The 17,136-nt window shown below is 45.6% G+C and overlaps 1 protein-coding gene across 1 annotated transcript in view; it reads left to right on the forward strand.

Moving 5' to 3' along the window:
• Nucleotides 1-15,050, forward strand: part of LOC306934502 (A-type voltage-gated potassium channel KCND3-like) — a gene marked incomplete at both ends in the record, with an annotated part of 161,465 nt that extends 146,415 nt beyond the window's left edge. Inside the window, 4 exons of the mRNA XM_079517089.1 lie at nucleotides 3,556-3,724; nucleotides 10,564-10,665; nucleotides 13,024-13,110; nucleotides 14,772-15,050. Coding sequence (XP_079373215.1) covers nucleotides 3,556-3,724; nucleotides 10,564-10,665; nucleotides 13,024-13,110; nucleotides 14,772-15,050 — 637 coding nt within the window. The remainder of the gene's footprint in view (nucleotides 1-3,555; nucleotides 3,725-10,563; nucleotides 10,666-13,023; nucleotides 13,111-14,771) is intronic.
• Between the last annotated feature and the right edge of the window lie 2,086 nt (nucleotides 15,051-17,136).

Raw genomic sequence — 17,136 nt, forward strand, 5'->3', positions numbered from 1 at the left:
GCAATCAATTGGGTGAGGCAGAGGCTGGGGAATTGCACAGGTGAGGGGACTTAGGCTGATTAGGCCCACTGGCAGAGCCTGAGCAGAGCCTTTTGTGGTGGTTCTGGAGATAAGAACCGTGGTTCCGACTAACTCGATACCGGGCACTGCACTCCCTGTGGGGGTGTGGAACGTGTGTGTCGCATTTGAAGTCGGTTCTTAAACGGTTCTCGAGTTACGTGCATTACAACCGTACACACAAACACGCACGTACGCACACAGAGACGTGGCGCATTTATAGTAGGAATAGACCTGTACGTGCCCGTGGCAGTCGGCCACCGGCCTACTTGGGAACATGGGAACATGGGAACCTAATGATATACATTCCCATAGAACCCGTTTTAACTGTCAGCCGGTGTCCCACATGGAGATCTGTGCATGTGCCTGTGTGTGTGTATGTGAAGACTGCAAACTGAAAAGTGTACCTGGCAATCAATTAGGCCCACTGGCAGAGCCTGATTGGTTGAGCCTCAATTAGCTGAGGCAGAGGCTGGAAATTGCACAGGTGAAAGGAGTTGGCCTCATTAGGCCCACTGGCAGAGCCTGGCTTAGGTGAAAGGAGTTGGCCTCATTAGGCCCACTGGCAGAGCCTGACCAGAGCCTTTTGTGGTGGTTCTGGAGAACCATGGGTCCGACCGACTCGATACCTGGCACTGCACTCTCTGTGGGGGTGTGGAACGTGTGTGTCGAATGTGAAGTCGGTGGGTCAAACGGTTCTCGAGTTACGTGCATTACAACCGTACACGCGCGCACACACACACACACACACACACACACACGCAGAGACGTGGCGCATTATATAGTAGACGTTATGCTTTAATTTGGCTATCTACAAGCTCATAGCGCGCCACCGAGTGTCGTGAGCTTGTAGATCTGCATTTTTTTCTTAAATCGTGAAAATGTGGCGCAAATCATTGAATATATATTCTTTCAGGGCGAACGTTTTTTTAACTCAAATCTATGCTTCTGGGAGGGGGGGTCCCTGGACTCAACCTATTTCAGGTCCCTTGACCTGAAATAGGTTCAGCACCACTGACATAGAAACATAGGGTTTTTCAGAAAACATTTAGGATTTATAAGAATTTCTTTTTAGAATCGTCTAAATTGGAGTATTTTACGATTTTTATCAGATCTGACCTGTGTTGACCTTAGCTCAGCAGAAACTCTTGTTCTGACCTGTGTTGACCATTGACCTGTGTTGACCTCAGCTCAGCAGAAGCTCTTGTTCAGCAGCAAAACAAGAACACATTAGCAGCACTTTTCTACCCATGAATACAAAATGAGGCCCATTAGACAAAACACTTTGCTCTTTTCCCTTGTGGGATCATGCTTGTTAACTTTAGAATGTATTCTCCTTACTCTCCTTTTTCTCTCCAATTCGTGGCTTTTGAAGATTCCGTCATGTTGCAGGGCTCATCCACATGCTGGCGTGTGCTGGACATTTTGTCAAAATGATTTTTAGTTTTTGCCAAGGACATCCAAAATGAGTCGACAAGAATATTGCCAGAAACACATAAATAGATAGCCCTGAATGACCATAACAGGTCTGTAACTCTGAGAGTGTTCAAATGGAACCAAATGGACCCTTATATTTGTGTACATATTTGTACATGGAAAAGGGGTCCTTGCAAATAAAACATTTGAGAACCACTATTGGACTCCTAATATTCCATACATAGTGTGGTAGTAAATCAGTACTAGTTGGACTCCTAATATTCCATACATAGTGTGGTAGTAAATCAGTACTAGTTGGACTCCTAATATTCCATACATAGTCTGGTAGTAAATCAGTACTAGTTGGACTCCTAATATTCCATACATAGTGTGGTAGTAAATCAGTACTAGTTGGACTCCTAATATTCCATACATAGTGTGGTAGTAAATCAGTACTAGTTGGACTCCTAATATTCCATACACAGTGTCGTAGTAAATCAGTACTAGTTGGACTCCTAATATTCCATACGTAGTGTGGTAGTAAATCAGTACTAGTTGGACTCTTAATATTCCATACACAGTGTCGTAGTAAATCAGTGTCATACATATTGTGAAGAAAACCTGGAGACTTACATTCAGTAAGTGGGTGTCCCTCCACCCCCGGGATCTAATATCATTGGTTCCCTCCAGCCCCAGGATCTGTTCTCTTCATATCTTCATGGAGCGGTGAGCTGCAGCCGTGCCGCGCTCGCTCAGGAATCACTTTCTTCAGATCATATTGCTGTTGTTGACTTGCAAATATTTCATATCGGACGGAACGGGATGACTTTTTGGAAACGGCCGTGGCATTTCTGTATTCCTCCGTTCCAAAAGGTTAACAGTGTTTACCGTCTAGATTAAATGACGCTGCGGAGGAGGAGGCATATGGTGGGGGTACATTTAGTGAAGTACTTAAGTACAATTTTGAGGTAAAGAAAGACAAGCAGGTGCGCTTCCTCTGGGTACTGGCCTGCAGGGTTATGGCCAGTGGTGGAAAAAAGTACTTAAATGTTTTAAGTAAAAGTATCAATACTGTAATGTAGATGTACTCCATTACAAGTAGAAATGTACTCAAAGTACAAAGGTACAAAGGTATCCCCCCTGGTGCCAGTGCTAGTTCAATGTGATATGTTGCGTGTGTGTCATGTCTGCAGTACTTAAGTTTAATTCGAATTTCTAGTTTTTGAGTTATTAGACACTTTGAAGCGACCTGCTCTGCGTGCCTTTGCCTCATGCTACATTCTTCCCCCCTGACTCTGTGAGCTGAAAACATCACGCCCCATACCTAGGAATTAACAAGCTCTCTTCTTCAGTCCTCTCAGTGTAACATGCATTCAACAAATAGTCAAACCAAATGTCACCTTTTGACACATTGTACAAGTATCCCCGGAGCCCTAACAGTGGTTCTGTTTACTGTCCCACCTCAACTCTGAGTTAAAACTCAAACCACCCCCCTTCACTCTGGTGAAACAATTCCCTGAATCCCCTAAATACTCTGGGGATTAACGACTCAGACTAGCATAGGACGTGCATTGGTCTATCGTTCACTCTCTATACAAATGGACACTTATTTCTCTACAGACTCCATACCACCACTGTCTGAGAAACCTCCAGCATTCTCAGTAAACCCCTCTTTGGTGTGGGACCACATTCAAGAGGACCACATTCAATTGGCTACTCTACCTATAATTTGATGGACAGAACCGCAATTAGCCCCCCTTTCTTTCTTTCTTTCTTTCTTTCTTTCTTTCTTTCTTTCTTTCTTTCTTTCTCCTTTCTATCTCTATATATCTCCTCTGCTCTCTTTCTCCATCTCCCTCCTTCTCTCTCTCTCTTCCCTCCCCTCCCCTTCCACCCTTCTTTCAAAAACCTCTCTACTCTTTGTATACAGTTCATAGTGTCGTTTATTTATATTTGGGAATGGCTTGTTCATTGTTGAAAACGGATTGTGTGAATTCGGTTAATGGGTTAAATAGGCAACGCAACGCAACGCATCGCAACAACTTATCTTCCCTGTCCCCTCCCCCTCCTCCACCGTTGCAGGTACGGAGACATGGTGCCCAAGACCATCGCGGGGAAGATCTTCGGTTCCATCTGCTCGCTGAGTGGCGTGCTCGTTATCTCCCTGCCCGTTCCCGTCATCGTGTCCAACTTCAGCCGAATCTACCACCAGAACCAGAGGGCGGACAAGAGGCGCGCGCAGAAGATGCAGGTGAAGAACAGAAACACTTTGTGTTTTAGATTAGATTACCTCGACTGGCTGGGCTCAGCCCCTAGAGGGCGCTGGACCTGCAGCCCTTCAGTCCAGAAGGGATGCCCAGAGGAGAGGGCTTGACTGGGGGCAGCCATCAGGTTCAGGTCCCCTTAGAGGAACCAGGATTGCTGTGTATATATTATGGAATAATATATACCTACCCCCCCCCCCCCCCCCCCTCTCTCTCTCTCTCTGTCTCTCTCTCTCCAGGTCTACCCTAATCTCTAGAACTCTATTCCCATGTATCAAATGTGACTGGTTTGTTCTCGTACGATTGCATTGGATAGTGGTTTGTTTCCCCCTGAGGAGGACAATGACACAAAGCTCTCTCTCTCTCTCTCTCTCTCTCTCTCTCTCTCTCTCTCTCTCAGTAATCCCGTTTATCCCTCTAAAGGCCTGTTCCCTGCAGACTAAAGCATTTGTAATCCCACAGTATTAGTAGCCTAAATTAGTGCACGCCGCACGCACGCACGCACGCACGCACGCACACACACACACACACACACACACACACACACACACACACACACACACACACACACACACACACACACACACACACACACACACACACACACACACACCTCTTAACTGCTGGCCAGTTCAAGCAGCATGTGGCTTTAACATGACAGCATGTCCCCAAGAAAGTGAAAGTAGCAGAGGAGAGTCATGATTGGTTAACGTATAGGGCAGACAGACAGACAGACAGACAGACAGACAGACAGACAGACAGACAGACAGACAGACAGACAGACAGACAGACGGAGCCTTCAATCAACGACCCGCGGCGCTTTCCCTCTTGTTCCTGTCGCCCTACTTCCTCTAATCATTAATTGTTTCTGTCTTCCTTTCCTCAGCGGTGCTTTTTGACAGCACGAGTGTGTGTATGCGTGCGTGCGTGCGTGCGTGCGTGCGTGCGTGCGTGCGTGCGTGCGTGCGTGCGTGCATGCATGTGAGAGAGAAGGATTGCAAAGATTGAGAGCCTTCAAACCTTCTGTACATTGTACAGAGACACAGTGAGTTAGAGCTGGAGAGATGGAGACATTATGCGTCCGGACATTTCCCTTGATTTATTCAGCATAAACAAAAAGCAAAGGCATTTCAACCCGCAGGCTGCACACGCACACACACACACGCACACACATACGCACACACACGCACGCACGCACGCACGCACGCACGCACGCACGCACGCACGCACGCACACACACACACACACACACACGGACACACACGCACACACACACACACACAAACGCAGGCCAGGCGACGGAGCAGAAAACACAACCCCATATGAGATTGAACGCTGTATTTTCAGAGGTCCTGCTGACACTTTGATGCTCTCGGCAATGCTTAAGTCGAGTCCACCTAAAGCGAGTCCAAGTCAAGAGGAGGGGGGTCCATTTGTACACTCTCAGAGTTATGAAAAAACAAAAAAAAACATTGTAGAGCCACTAGTACTAGTTTGACTCCTAATGTGCCATACATAGTGTTGTAATAAGTAAATCAGTGTCATTCTGAAGAAAACCTGGAGACTGACATTCAGTAACTCAGTGTCTGATGAATGCATAAATTCTCTGTGGCATGACTGATTCTGTACGGCAGTGGTTCCCAAACTTTGTCATGTCAATTAACCCATTTAGACCTGACGTTGAAAGTGGTAACGTCTGTCCCAACAGCCAGGAACCTTGGTGTTGTCCTGGACAGTCAGCTCTCGTTCAAAACTCACATCACAGCTGTCACTCGATCCTGTAGGTTTACACTCTATAACATACGACGAATTAGACCGTTCCTCACCCAGGAATCATCCCAGCTCCTAATCCAGACAACAGTCCTGTCAAAACTTGACTATTGTAACTCTCTCCTTACTGGCCTACCGGCATGTGCACTGAAGCCTCTCCAACTGATCCAAAATGCCGCAGCTTGCTTGGTCTTCAACCAGCCAAAATTCTCACATGTCTCCCCCCTGCTCCGCTCCCTGCACTGGCTCCCGGTCGCTGCCCGCACAGAATACAAAACTCTGATGTTGGCATTTAAAGCAACCAAAGGTATGGCTCCCCCATATCTTGCCAGCATGATTGAACCCTACAAACCCAATTAAGCATTACACTTGTTTACAACAGGGTCCACCATGTTCAAATCATCAAAACATTTAGAGACGTACAAATAGACACATCTATATAGACAAAGAACAGTACAGGAATTCATCATAATGGAGGTAAAAAGGGAAAAGAAACATATACAGTGAGGGAAAAAAGGGGGGGGGGGGGGGGGGGGGGGGATTCAGATTTTACGGGGGCCAGTTTCGAATTGCAGCCATCCGTAGGTGCCCTTTGAGAGCGGTTTTGAAGGAGTCAAGGGATTCGCATGTCTTAATGACTGTTGGTAGGGCGTTCCACATTTTGGTGGCATAGGAGCGAAAATAATTTAGTCCCTTGTTTGTGCCGAATCTGGGTTGAACATGATTCGTTGCACTCCCTCTGGTGTTGTGGGTGTGGACTTCGTTAACATTAAGGAAGTATCTACACAGGTACATGGGTATCTTGGTGGAGTATCGAATCTTGTGGACCAGACCCATTGCAAGATGCTGTACTCTGTCGCCGACCCTAAGCCATGCCAGTCTGTCAAAGTGGGCAGGGGTGAGGTGGGTTCGGGGGGTGAGGCCAAGTAGGAGCCTGACCAGTTTGTTTTGGGAGGTCTGGAGCCTAGTTTTAAGGGCCTTTGAGGTGCTGTGGTACCAGGAGGTGCATGCATAGTCAAAGAAGCCTTGTACAAGGGCTCCTGTTAAGGTCTTCAAGGTGTTTTTGTCGACCAGTGAGGAGATCCTGTAAAGGAATCTTGTTCTTTGGTTGACTTTTTTGATTACGTTGGTGGCCATTTTATCACCGGAAAGATTAGCCTCCAGGATGGAACCTAGGTAGGTAATTTCATCTTCACGTGTGATAACATTGTCACCCACTCTAACCAAGAAGCCATTTGCCTTGCTGAGATTACTATTAGATCCAAAGAGAATGGATTCAGTTTTTCCCAGGTGTAAAGATAGTTTGTTATCAGCGAGCCAGGTGCAGATTCTACCGAGTTCAGAGCTGAGGGCATTTTCAACCTGCAGTTTGTCCCTGTCCGAGACCAGCAGTGCCGAGTCATCTGCGAACAGGAACAAGTTGCAGTCACAAGCTGAAGTCATGTCGTTAACATATATTAGGAACAGTAGAGGCCCTAGTATGCTTCCTTGTGGAACGCCACAGCTCACTGGGACAGTGTTCCGTTCACTTCCACCATCTGTTCTCTCCCCTCCAGGTAGGATTGCATCCAGCTCGCTGATGTGCTATCGAAACCAATTGCTTTTAGCTTGTTAACCAGTATGGAGTGGTTCACTGTGTCAAAAGCCTTTTGGAGGTCCAGCATGACCATGCCGCAGTATTTGCCAGCGTCCACCTCTTGTTTGATGTGGTCGCTCAAATAGAGAAGGCATGTGTCAGTGGAGTGGGATGTTCTGAAGCCAGATTGGAACTCGTACAATAATTTATTGGTGGCAAGATACTTTTCAACCTGTTCATAGACTATTTTTTCCATCACTTTCGAGATGGAGCTTAGAATAGAAATAGGGCGGTAGTTGCCGGGGTCTAATTTACTCCCTTTCTTGTGCAGGGGGGTTACTTTGGCCAGTTTGAAATCTAGGGGGACCTGTCCCTGTTTGATGGAGAGGTTTACTATGTGGGTGATGATTGGAGCTATAGAGATGGCTGAGTCTCTGAGAAATTTGGAGGGAATATTGTCATGGCCAGTGGCCTTGTGGGGTTGGAGGGCACTCAGTTTCTTAAGTACCTCATCAGTTGTTACCATAACTAATTTAAAATCGTCTTTACAAACACCTAGGTTTCTGTAGAAGGTTTTAATGTGCTCTACACCAAAGAGCCCAGAGTGGGAGGGCAGATTGTTAACCAGCGTTGTTGATATATTTGTAAAGAAGATGTTCAAGTAGTTGGCCACATCAAGCTTGTCAGTGATGAGAGTGTTGTTCGCTTTAATGTTTATGTTTGAAAACCTGGTTTTCAGTTTCTGACTATAGCCTAATTGGTTGTTGAGTAGCTTCCAGAGCTCTCGAGGATTGTTTTTGTTTTCCTCAGCTTTATTATTAATAAAGTTACTTTTGGCGGATTTGATCATGGCAGTAACATTATTTCTTAGCCTGTTTCGTTGGGTTTTTAGGTTGTCCAGCTGAGCTTGGAGACCCCTGTTGAAGCGCTTGGCAAGCTTTGACTTGCATTTTAGAAATTCAGAGCATTTTTTGTCTCTGGCATTCGTTGCAGTCATTATGTCCGAATTCATCCATGGCTCCGAGCGGGTTTTGACCCTGATGGTTGTCAGAGGAGCCATGTAGTTCAGTACTGATGTAAATTTGGTTTTGAAGCCAAGCCAAGCTTCTTCGACAAGTGTGCTGTTAAGCTCATCGGACCAATCCAGACTCTCCAATTCTTGGTTAAAGACATCACATGAGGTTTTTTTTTAGGTCCCTTGATATGACTGCTTTGTGGCAGCCAGACTTTTGTTTTTGTTTTTTGCGGGTACAGAATATCATGAAATGATCACTAAGCCCGCATACAATAACACCTTTCTTGGAGATTCTGGATTTGTCCGAGGTCAGAATGAGATCAATGACAGTTTGAGTAGAAACACACACTCTAGTGGGTTGGGTAATAAGCTGGCTAATACTATGCAGATCACAAAACCTACTAAATGATTTGAAAACAGGCGCCTCTTTACGCTGTACGTCTGTATTCAGATCGCCCATCAGGATTTTCTCTGCACCCTCCTCCTCAGCTAAGCAACCCTCAAGAATATCATAAAAGCCTTGCTGATCAGGAGGTCTGTAGACTGTGCCAACTAGTACTGATTTCGCATTTTTGAAAATTAATTCAACCCACACAGTTTCAATTTCAACATGCTGTAAGTCAGTACGGGTAATGAATTCAGTATCTTTGTGGATATACATGCAAACACCACCCCCATTACGGTTTCTATCATTTCTGACTAATGAATAGTTCTCAATTTCAATCTCAGCGTCCCTGATGGATTCATCTAGTTTGGTCTCAGAAAAACACAAAATGTTTGCCTTGCCGGTAAGGAATCATTCTCTAATTTCGGCCAGTTTGGAATAAAGGCTGTTTACATTGAGATGAAAAAGATGAATACCATTGTTGTTGAGGATTGATTTGTTGATGTCAGCAATTGAGAAGAGTTGATCAGGTCCATTGTCTTTGTTAGTAGCCATGGGTTGAATAGGGGGAAGGGAGCGGGCGTCCTCGGTGGGGGTGGGGGGGGGAGATTCACGTTCAGCTCCGTTCCTTTGTTAGATTGCCTTGGAGGATCTGCGTTGGGTCCCCAAGTCGGCTCCGTGGCCGTACCTTGAGTTGGCTGTGTGGCCGTGACCGTCTCATGTGTTGTCCTTGCGATGGGTCCCCAAGTCGACTGCGTGCCCGTACCTTGAGTTGGCTGTGTGGCCGTGACCGTCTCTTTTGTTGTCCTTGCGTCCGTGTTCATCAGGCTGCAAATTTGTTTCTTCGCCTTAAGTCTAGTGAGTACAGGACCAGGATTGGGTTGGATGTCTCCTGCCATTAACAAGAATATACAACAGAACAGGCGTCTGTCGATCTTGCCAAGCAGGGGTTTGTTTCTTTTGGCCGGATTGCAGGTTAACAGCGCGTGGATTCCCGCCGCGCCGTGCCCGAGATGTTTACCGGTCGATCCATTGTTGTTGCCGAGGAGATAAAACGTGCTGTGTTCTTCGTTGTTTACGCTGGTGTTGTTCTCGTAATCAATTTTCCTCATATCCACGTGATGGTAGAACCAGGGTGAATTGGAGTAGAAATCCATAATCCACAGGAGTATAAAAAGAAAATGAGCGAGAAAATACGCTTTTTTGTCCACATTCTGTGACTTGGCGCAGGAGCGAGACGAAACACGTCTGTCCATCTCAACGACCGCTACCCTCTGATATGTTCTAGTCACGTTCTTAGCTTACGCATGTTTCGCGATAAATGCATTTTACATATGTGATGTATTCCCATGCTTTTTGTTCTTGCTTAATGTAAGTCGCTCTGGATTAAGAACGTCTGCTAAATGCCTAAATTGTAAATTGTAAATTGTATACCTGTATCAGTGGTGCTCAATATTTCATGTCAAGGTCCCCAAAAATGATTATGTAATTGGCCCCCATCTGAAAATATGTTGTTCCAGGGACCCTTCAGAAGCAAATTAGTTAAAAATGTTCCCTCTGAAAGAATATTTAAAGATTTGTGTTATTTTCAAAAATAGCAGACCTACAAGCTCGTAGCCCGGCACTCGGTGTCGCGCTATGAGCTGACCCACATTTGAAAATATATATGCCAAGGACCCCCATGAGAGAAGGCTCTAGCAGTGATTCTCAACCTGTTTAATTCCAAGGACCCCCAGTTTGACATGCATATTAGTCTACGGACCCCCATTTAATGGCAATTCTATCTCTCGGACCCCCAATTTATATTGTAAAATCAATGTTAATTTAACTCTGAGAGTGTACAAATGGAACCAAATGGACCCGTACACTCTCAGGAGTTACAGACCCATATAAGGGACCATTTGGTTCCAAACTATCATTTAGCTGGGGACCCCCTGGAACTCCCTCAAGGACCCCTGGGGGTCCCCGGACCTCACTTTGGGAACCCCTGCTGTACGGACACCTCGATGACCCCTATAGGTAGCTGTGAACTGAATGGTTTCTGTGGTAACGGTTGTCGTGGTTTCCTGTCTCCTCTCAGAAAGCGCGTCTGTCCAGGTTACGAATGTCCAAGACGGGAAGTTCCAGCGCCTTCCTGCACAGCAAGAGAAACGGACTGTTCACCGAAGCCCTGGAGCTCACGGTAAGACCGCTCACACGCGCACGCACAACAAAAAACGCGCTCCCGGTCACTTCCCTGTTTACCGCTGGAGAAAGAATCCCTCATATCTCCTACTCTAAGGAGCTCTCTGTGGTTTTGATCAGATGGAAATACTTAGCTCTTCATTTCTGACTTCTGACCTGCCTCTCGTTCAAAATATGAACGCGAGTGATCATCGAGCAAATTTATTGAAACGAGAGAAAGGTAAGCAAGCAAAAATATGTCTACGTTTTCTTTTCCGGAACGGAAGGGGGGGGGCTTTACAGAGTAAAAGCGGCCATATCTTCCAGGCACCCCGAGCTTCTATTTTGAAGGAATCCCGGTGCTGATTGTGTTAACCACTAGCACTTACGATGAGACGAGACTTTTAACAAACATGACTGCTGCAGGACGCGCGGCGCTTCGGACAGCTCGCAGCGCTCCGCCAACATTTTCTTTCATAAGCGCTGCATGTTTAATAAACGGCTCAGACACACATTGTACAGAGCTGTGATGATGGCGTTGTGTGTTTGCTTCTGACTGATGCAACACGTTGAAAGAAGCCTGTGAATGTGGAGCAGCGATCTCTGACAACCACATGGGCACGCTCCCTGTTCCCTGCCACGGCCTGGGAACACATTAACTCACAGCTTTCATTATGATGGAGATTTGTGTTTTTAATACTGGGAACGCATCTCTGTCACCTCGTAGCTTTTAACCACTTTAACCATTACTTTATACTTTAACTGTTGAAAAATAGCAGATCTACAAGCTCGTGGCGTGGCACCGAGTGCGAATGTTTTTAACTCATATCTTTGCTTCTGGAGGATCCCTGGAACAACATATTTTCAGATGGGAGTCCGCGGCCAAATACAGATAATATTTGGGGGTCCTTGACATGACAATGTTTGAGAACCACTGATGTAGAAACATGGATTCATTTCAAGACTTTTGCAGTAAAAGTAGAACTCTGGACAATCCATTTCATGAAGGGGACATCCTAAAGATGTGAAAAAATCGTTGTCCCGTTTTGTTATACCCCGGGTAGGGGTATCTCAACGTGGGCACGAAGAACGCAGGGAGGCACGTGGGCACAGCGTGGGCAGGAGACGACAACAGCCGAGGAGGAGGAGCAACATGGCAAAAACAAGTCATTAACTAGTCACTGCTGCCTGAGGCCAAACAGTATGAAAACACAGACCATGTCACGACGGATATATTTGTGATAATATCACGTTATGTTGTGTAGCCTATCTACAGTGTGAACTAGTGGGCCGTGTGTGTCACACTTAATTCCTTCCTCCCTTACTAGTGGGCTGTGTGTGTCACACAATTCATTCCTCCCTCACTAGTGGGCCGTGTGTGTCACACTTAATTAATTCCTCCCTTACTAGTGGGCCGTGTGTGTCACACTTAATTCATTCCTCCCTTACTAGTGGGCCGTGTGTGTTACACTTAATTAATTCCTCCCTTACTAGTGGGCCGTGTGTGTCACACTTAATTCATTCCTCCCTTACGAGTGGGCCGTGTGTGTTACACTTAATTAATTCCTCCCTTACTAGTGGGCCGTGTGTGTCACACTTAATTCACTCCTCCCTTACTAGTGGGCCGTGTGTGTTACACTTAATTCATTCCCCCCTTCTGCCGGGGATTGCGTTTAGTGACGAGACGTGCTCCACTGATCCTTTCAGACGGGACTTTTGGGGGTCAGAGACTCAGAGCGCTTAACGCTCAATATGTCTCTCTCTGTGTGTGTGTGTGTGTGTGTGTGTGTGTGTGTGTGTGTGTGTGTGTGTGTGTGTGTGTGTGTGTGTGTGTGTGTGCGTGCTTGCGTGCGTGCGTGCGTGCGTGCGTGCGTGCGTGCGTGTGACTTTGGGGGTCAGAGGTGAGCGCGCTTAACGATCAATATGTCTGCCGTGATGCAGATCGGTGGAAAGTACATTTACTCAAGTACTGTACTTAAGCACAACTTTGAGGTATTCCTACTTTACTTGAGTAATAACCACTGTCTACCTACCGAAACACACACTTTTTGCTTTGCATTCTGACGTGTGTGTGTGTGTGTGTGTGTGTGTGTGTGTGTGTGTGTGAGCTCATGCACGTGCGCGTGTGCGTACATGCGCGCGTGTGTGTGTGTGTGTGTGTGTGTGTGTGTGTGTGTTCATGCACGTGTGCATGTGCGTACATGCGCATGCGTGTGTGTGTGTGTGTGCTCATGCACGTGCGCGTGTGCGTACATGCGCATGCGTGTGTGTGTGTGTGTGTGTGTGTGTGTGTGTGTGCGTGCGCGTGCGTGCGTGCGTGCGTGCGTGCGTGCGTGCGTGCGTGCGTGCGTGCGTGCGTGCGTGTGCTCTGTTCCAGACGTGCATTGAGCAGGAACAGAGGAAGGACACCTCTCTATTGGAGAGCCAACACCACCATCTACTGCACTGTCTGGAGAAAACCACTGTGAGTAGTAGTCTCTCTACCTCTCTCTCTCTCTCTCTCTCTCTCTACTGTACTTGCTCGGTTTCTGCCAATAAATTGATATAATTATAACTTGGAGTCATGCAGAACAGAATCATCTTTATTGTAGGCCTGTCAGTCGATTAAAATATTTAATCGCGATTAATCGCATGATTGCCCATAGTTAATCGCCGATTAATCGCAAATTAATCGCATATTTTTTATCCATTCTAAATATACCTTAAATCAGTGGTTTTCAAGATTTTTCATATCAAGGTCCATTATGTATTCTGCATTTGAGCCACAGACCACCATTTGATGACATTTAGCCTTCCATTTGGTTACCAACTCTCCATCATTTAGCTGGGGACCACCTGGAACCCCCTCAGGGACCACTGGTTCAATCAGAACCACTGCTTTTCAAGTTTTAAATACTCTTATCAACATGGGAGAATGCTTGCTTTATTGCAAATGCCATGGAAGAGGGAAACAAAATCATAAACTCAACTCAACACAGTCTCACACACACACACACACACACACACCCAGGCGAGAGCTCTCTCTCCTGTAAGCACGCACGCACAGTCAGGCTGTCAACATTAGCTTTAGCATTAGCATGGTCTGTGTAGCATCACGCTATCACAACTGACTATGTTTGTCAACCAAAACTGCCAGAGTTTTGCTTTTGCCCAATGCCCAATTCAAAGAGCTTCTGATCTAACACGTTGTGGAGCAAATGAATTAATAACAAGCCCAACGAACGCGACGACTCGAGTGCTCACAGCTCAACTGCCCAGCCCACACTGGTAGGCTACACTCTATCTGCGCACCGGTCCTGCACAGGCTGACGGACGAGTCACTGGGAGAGAGAGTGGGGAGAGAGGCGGGGCTCACTGACTGCCTGCATTCACATGAATGCGTCTCTCAACTATTCTGTCAAACTTCACCGTGCGTTAATCGCGCGTTAATTAAATTAACGCCGTTAAAATGACTTTGAGTTAACGCACGATTAACGCGTTAACTTTGACAGCCTTACTTTATTGTCATCGTGAGGGGGGGGGGGGGTGGGGGGGTTGGGTAAGAAGATCAAGTCAAATCAGAGATTATTATTAATTTATTTAACCTTTATTTAACCAGTAAAAACACATTGAGACTGAGTCTCTTTTTCCAGTGTGAACACAATTACACTACAATACTATCGTACATGTCAAGTTATACAACAGCCAATAATAAATCCATGACAATACTTCCAGAGACCTATACAATATGTACAACAATACTCCAAAATGGTACACTAACAATAACCAATTGCAAGAAATGTTGCACATATGCGAGGGCTAGTACACATCCGAACATGTGCAGGTGTTGGATTGTACATTTAAGATGATCATGTCTTAACTTCTCAAGGGAACTTTCAAGGCCAGAAGGCCAGAATAAATAAAATAAATAGAATAAACTTAAACTGTTATTCGTCTATAGTACTATTTGTTAAAACAGCTTCAATTATTTATCGTCCATTTATTTTTATTGTACTTTTTATTTAGTTCAGTTAACAAAAGTTTAGTTTTTTATTAAATTTTGGTTTATTTTGTTAGTTTTAGTTAATTGCAATAACCTTTGGTGTGTGTGCGTGCGTGCGTGCGTGCGTGCGTTCCTTTGTGCAGAACCATGAGTTTGTGGACGAGCGCTGCTACCAGCAGAGCTTCCTGGACAACAGCTCTCTGACTCGCGGCGGCTACGTCTCGTCCAGCCGAAGCCCCTCCCCCTGCAGCCAGGAGGGCGTGGCGGGAACCTGCTGCGGGACCAGAGACCACGCCCCTCTGTCCAACGCCAAGGGCGTGGCAGCCCCGCCTCCTCCCACGTACGTACTGCACCACCCGCCGCACCACCACCACCCGACGCATCGGCCCACCGTTCGGGAGTATGTGACTGTATACCTGTAGTATATACCTCTAGTATGCAAGACAATGTCAGTCTTAAAATCAGAGACTTCACACTTTGGATGACGTTAAATTATCACCTTTACTGAAACATATGGTGACGTTAATGGAAATATTCCCATCGACAAGATTAAATGATTACTGGGCACGTCGACCACCACAAACAGTGCTTTCCACAGTGTCCTGGTGGTGTGACTTCAAATAATATTACTAATACCTATACTGAAATAGGACGACGACCATGGACATAATTCCATCGACAATGTAAAGTCGGCATAATCGTCATTAACATTTGTGATGTTTAACACAGCCTGCAGACTGTTGGTACTAAAACAACATTGCTAGCATGCTAAGCTGGCGGGAGGTTACTGCGGGACTCGGGAGCTTTTACTATGGCTGAATCTACAAATGTACACATGCACAAGTAACACCAACAACTGAAACAATTTTGAAAAAAAAAAAAGTCAATCCCATGTCTAGTGCTGGTAAGCTCGGCCCTAGCAACCAGACACCACCCCCTAGCAACCAGACACCACCCGCTAGCAACCAGACACCACCCGCTAGCAACCAGACACCACCCCTAGTAACCAGACATCACCCCTAGCAACCAAACACCACGTCCAGTGGGATATGCAATAAAAATGCTGCTTAATGAAATACTTCTATCATTTTGAGTAGGGCTGTCAAACGATTAAACATTTATTCAGATTTATCACAGTTTAAAAATGTATTAATCATTTTTAATCACCATTCGAACTATGTCCAAGATATGCCATGTTTTACAAGCTCACGATGCCACACATGTTGAGCTTTTAGATTGGCTATTTTAGTTACTTTTTGACTTTTGGTTTTTATTTTCATCAGGATTGGGACAATAATTCTAGCACTTAAAACAACTAGTGACTGCTCCTTTCATCTGAACAGGACATGGTAAACATCTTCTAAAGTTTGATTTGATTACATGACATAATGTAAGGTCCTTCTACTGGTGATCTCCACAGAGCACCACAGGGAGAGCTCTACAGCATCTAGAGAGATGGCCTCCACAGAGCACCACAGGGAGAGCTCTACAGCATCTAGAGAGGTCTCCAAAAGACATTCAACGTCGTCAGAGGAACAGCCAGAGACGTGGACTGTTTGATGCAATGATGCAACCTGTAGTAAAGTATGTGCTGTTTTATTTACTTACGTAACTAAATCAAACCTTTACATTGGCAATTTTTTTTACATATATTTAAAAGAATATAGACAATGTATTTCTGGGGAGTATTACCTATCCTAATTTACATCACTATAAAACAGGAAACACTGCATGGAGAAAAAAAGCACATTTCAAACGTTAAATGTTTTTCTCTTTGTGTCTTTTTTCTAGACATCCCGTACCTCCTTGTGTGCAAAGAGGAGGTTTTCACTGAACAACAGGAGAGGAGCTCCAGTCTGGTCCAGGAGGAACCACAACCTCCACACATTAAAGAGGAACAGAAGGAGCTACTTCAAAGACAAGAGGAGGCTGGTGGGTCAACGTTGACATTACTAGCAGTGAAAAGTGAAGATGATGATGAAAACAGAGAGACAGAGCCTGTAGCCGGCACCTCAACTGAACACATGAAAACACAATCTGTCCTCTGATGTAGAGGACTGTGGAACATCACAATCAACTAGTGATGAGCAGCTCCTCTCTTCACACTGTTCTGAATCTGACACTGAATACAGTGATGAGTGGGAGGAGACCAGTGAAGGTCAGTCAACTTTAAACACACTGAAATCACACAAGACACAACGTGTGGAGGACAAAGATTGTCTTTGAGCAACAAGCTGTCCCAGGACCTGAAATCATCAAAACAAACTCACTCCATGAGGACTCACACAGGAAAGCTTTAGTGTACAGACTGTGGCAAATGTTTTAATACGAAGACAGATCTGACAGTGCACACAAGGACTCATACAGGGGAAAAGCCCTTTACTTGTCACGTGTGTGGCGAAGGCTTTGCTTGTGGTGGTAATCTAAAAAAACACATGAGGACTCACACAGGGGGGAAATCCCTTTACTTGCAGCGTGTGGGGTAAATGCTCTATCCATATTTGTGAA

The sequence above is a fragment of the Electrona antarctica genome, assembly GCF_951216825.1.
Source record: "Electrona antarctica genome assembly, chromosome: 2".
Taxonomy (NCBI): Eukaryota; Metazoa; Chordata; class Actinopteri; order Myctophiformes; family Myctophidae; genus Electrona; species Electrona antarctica.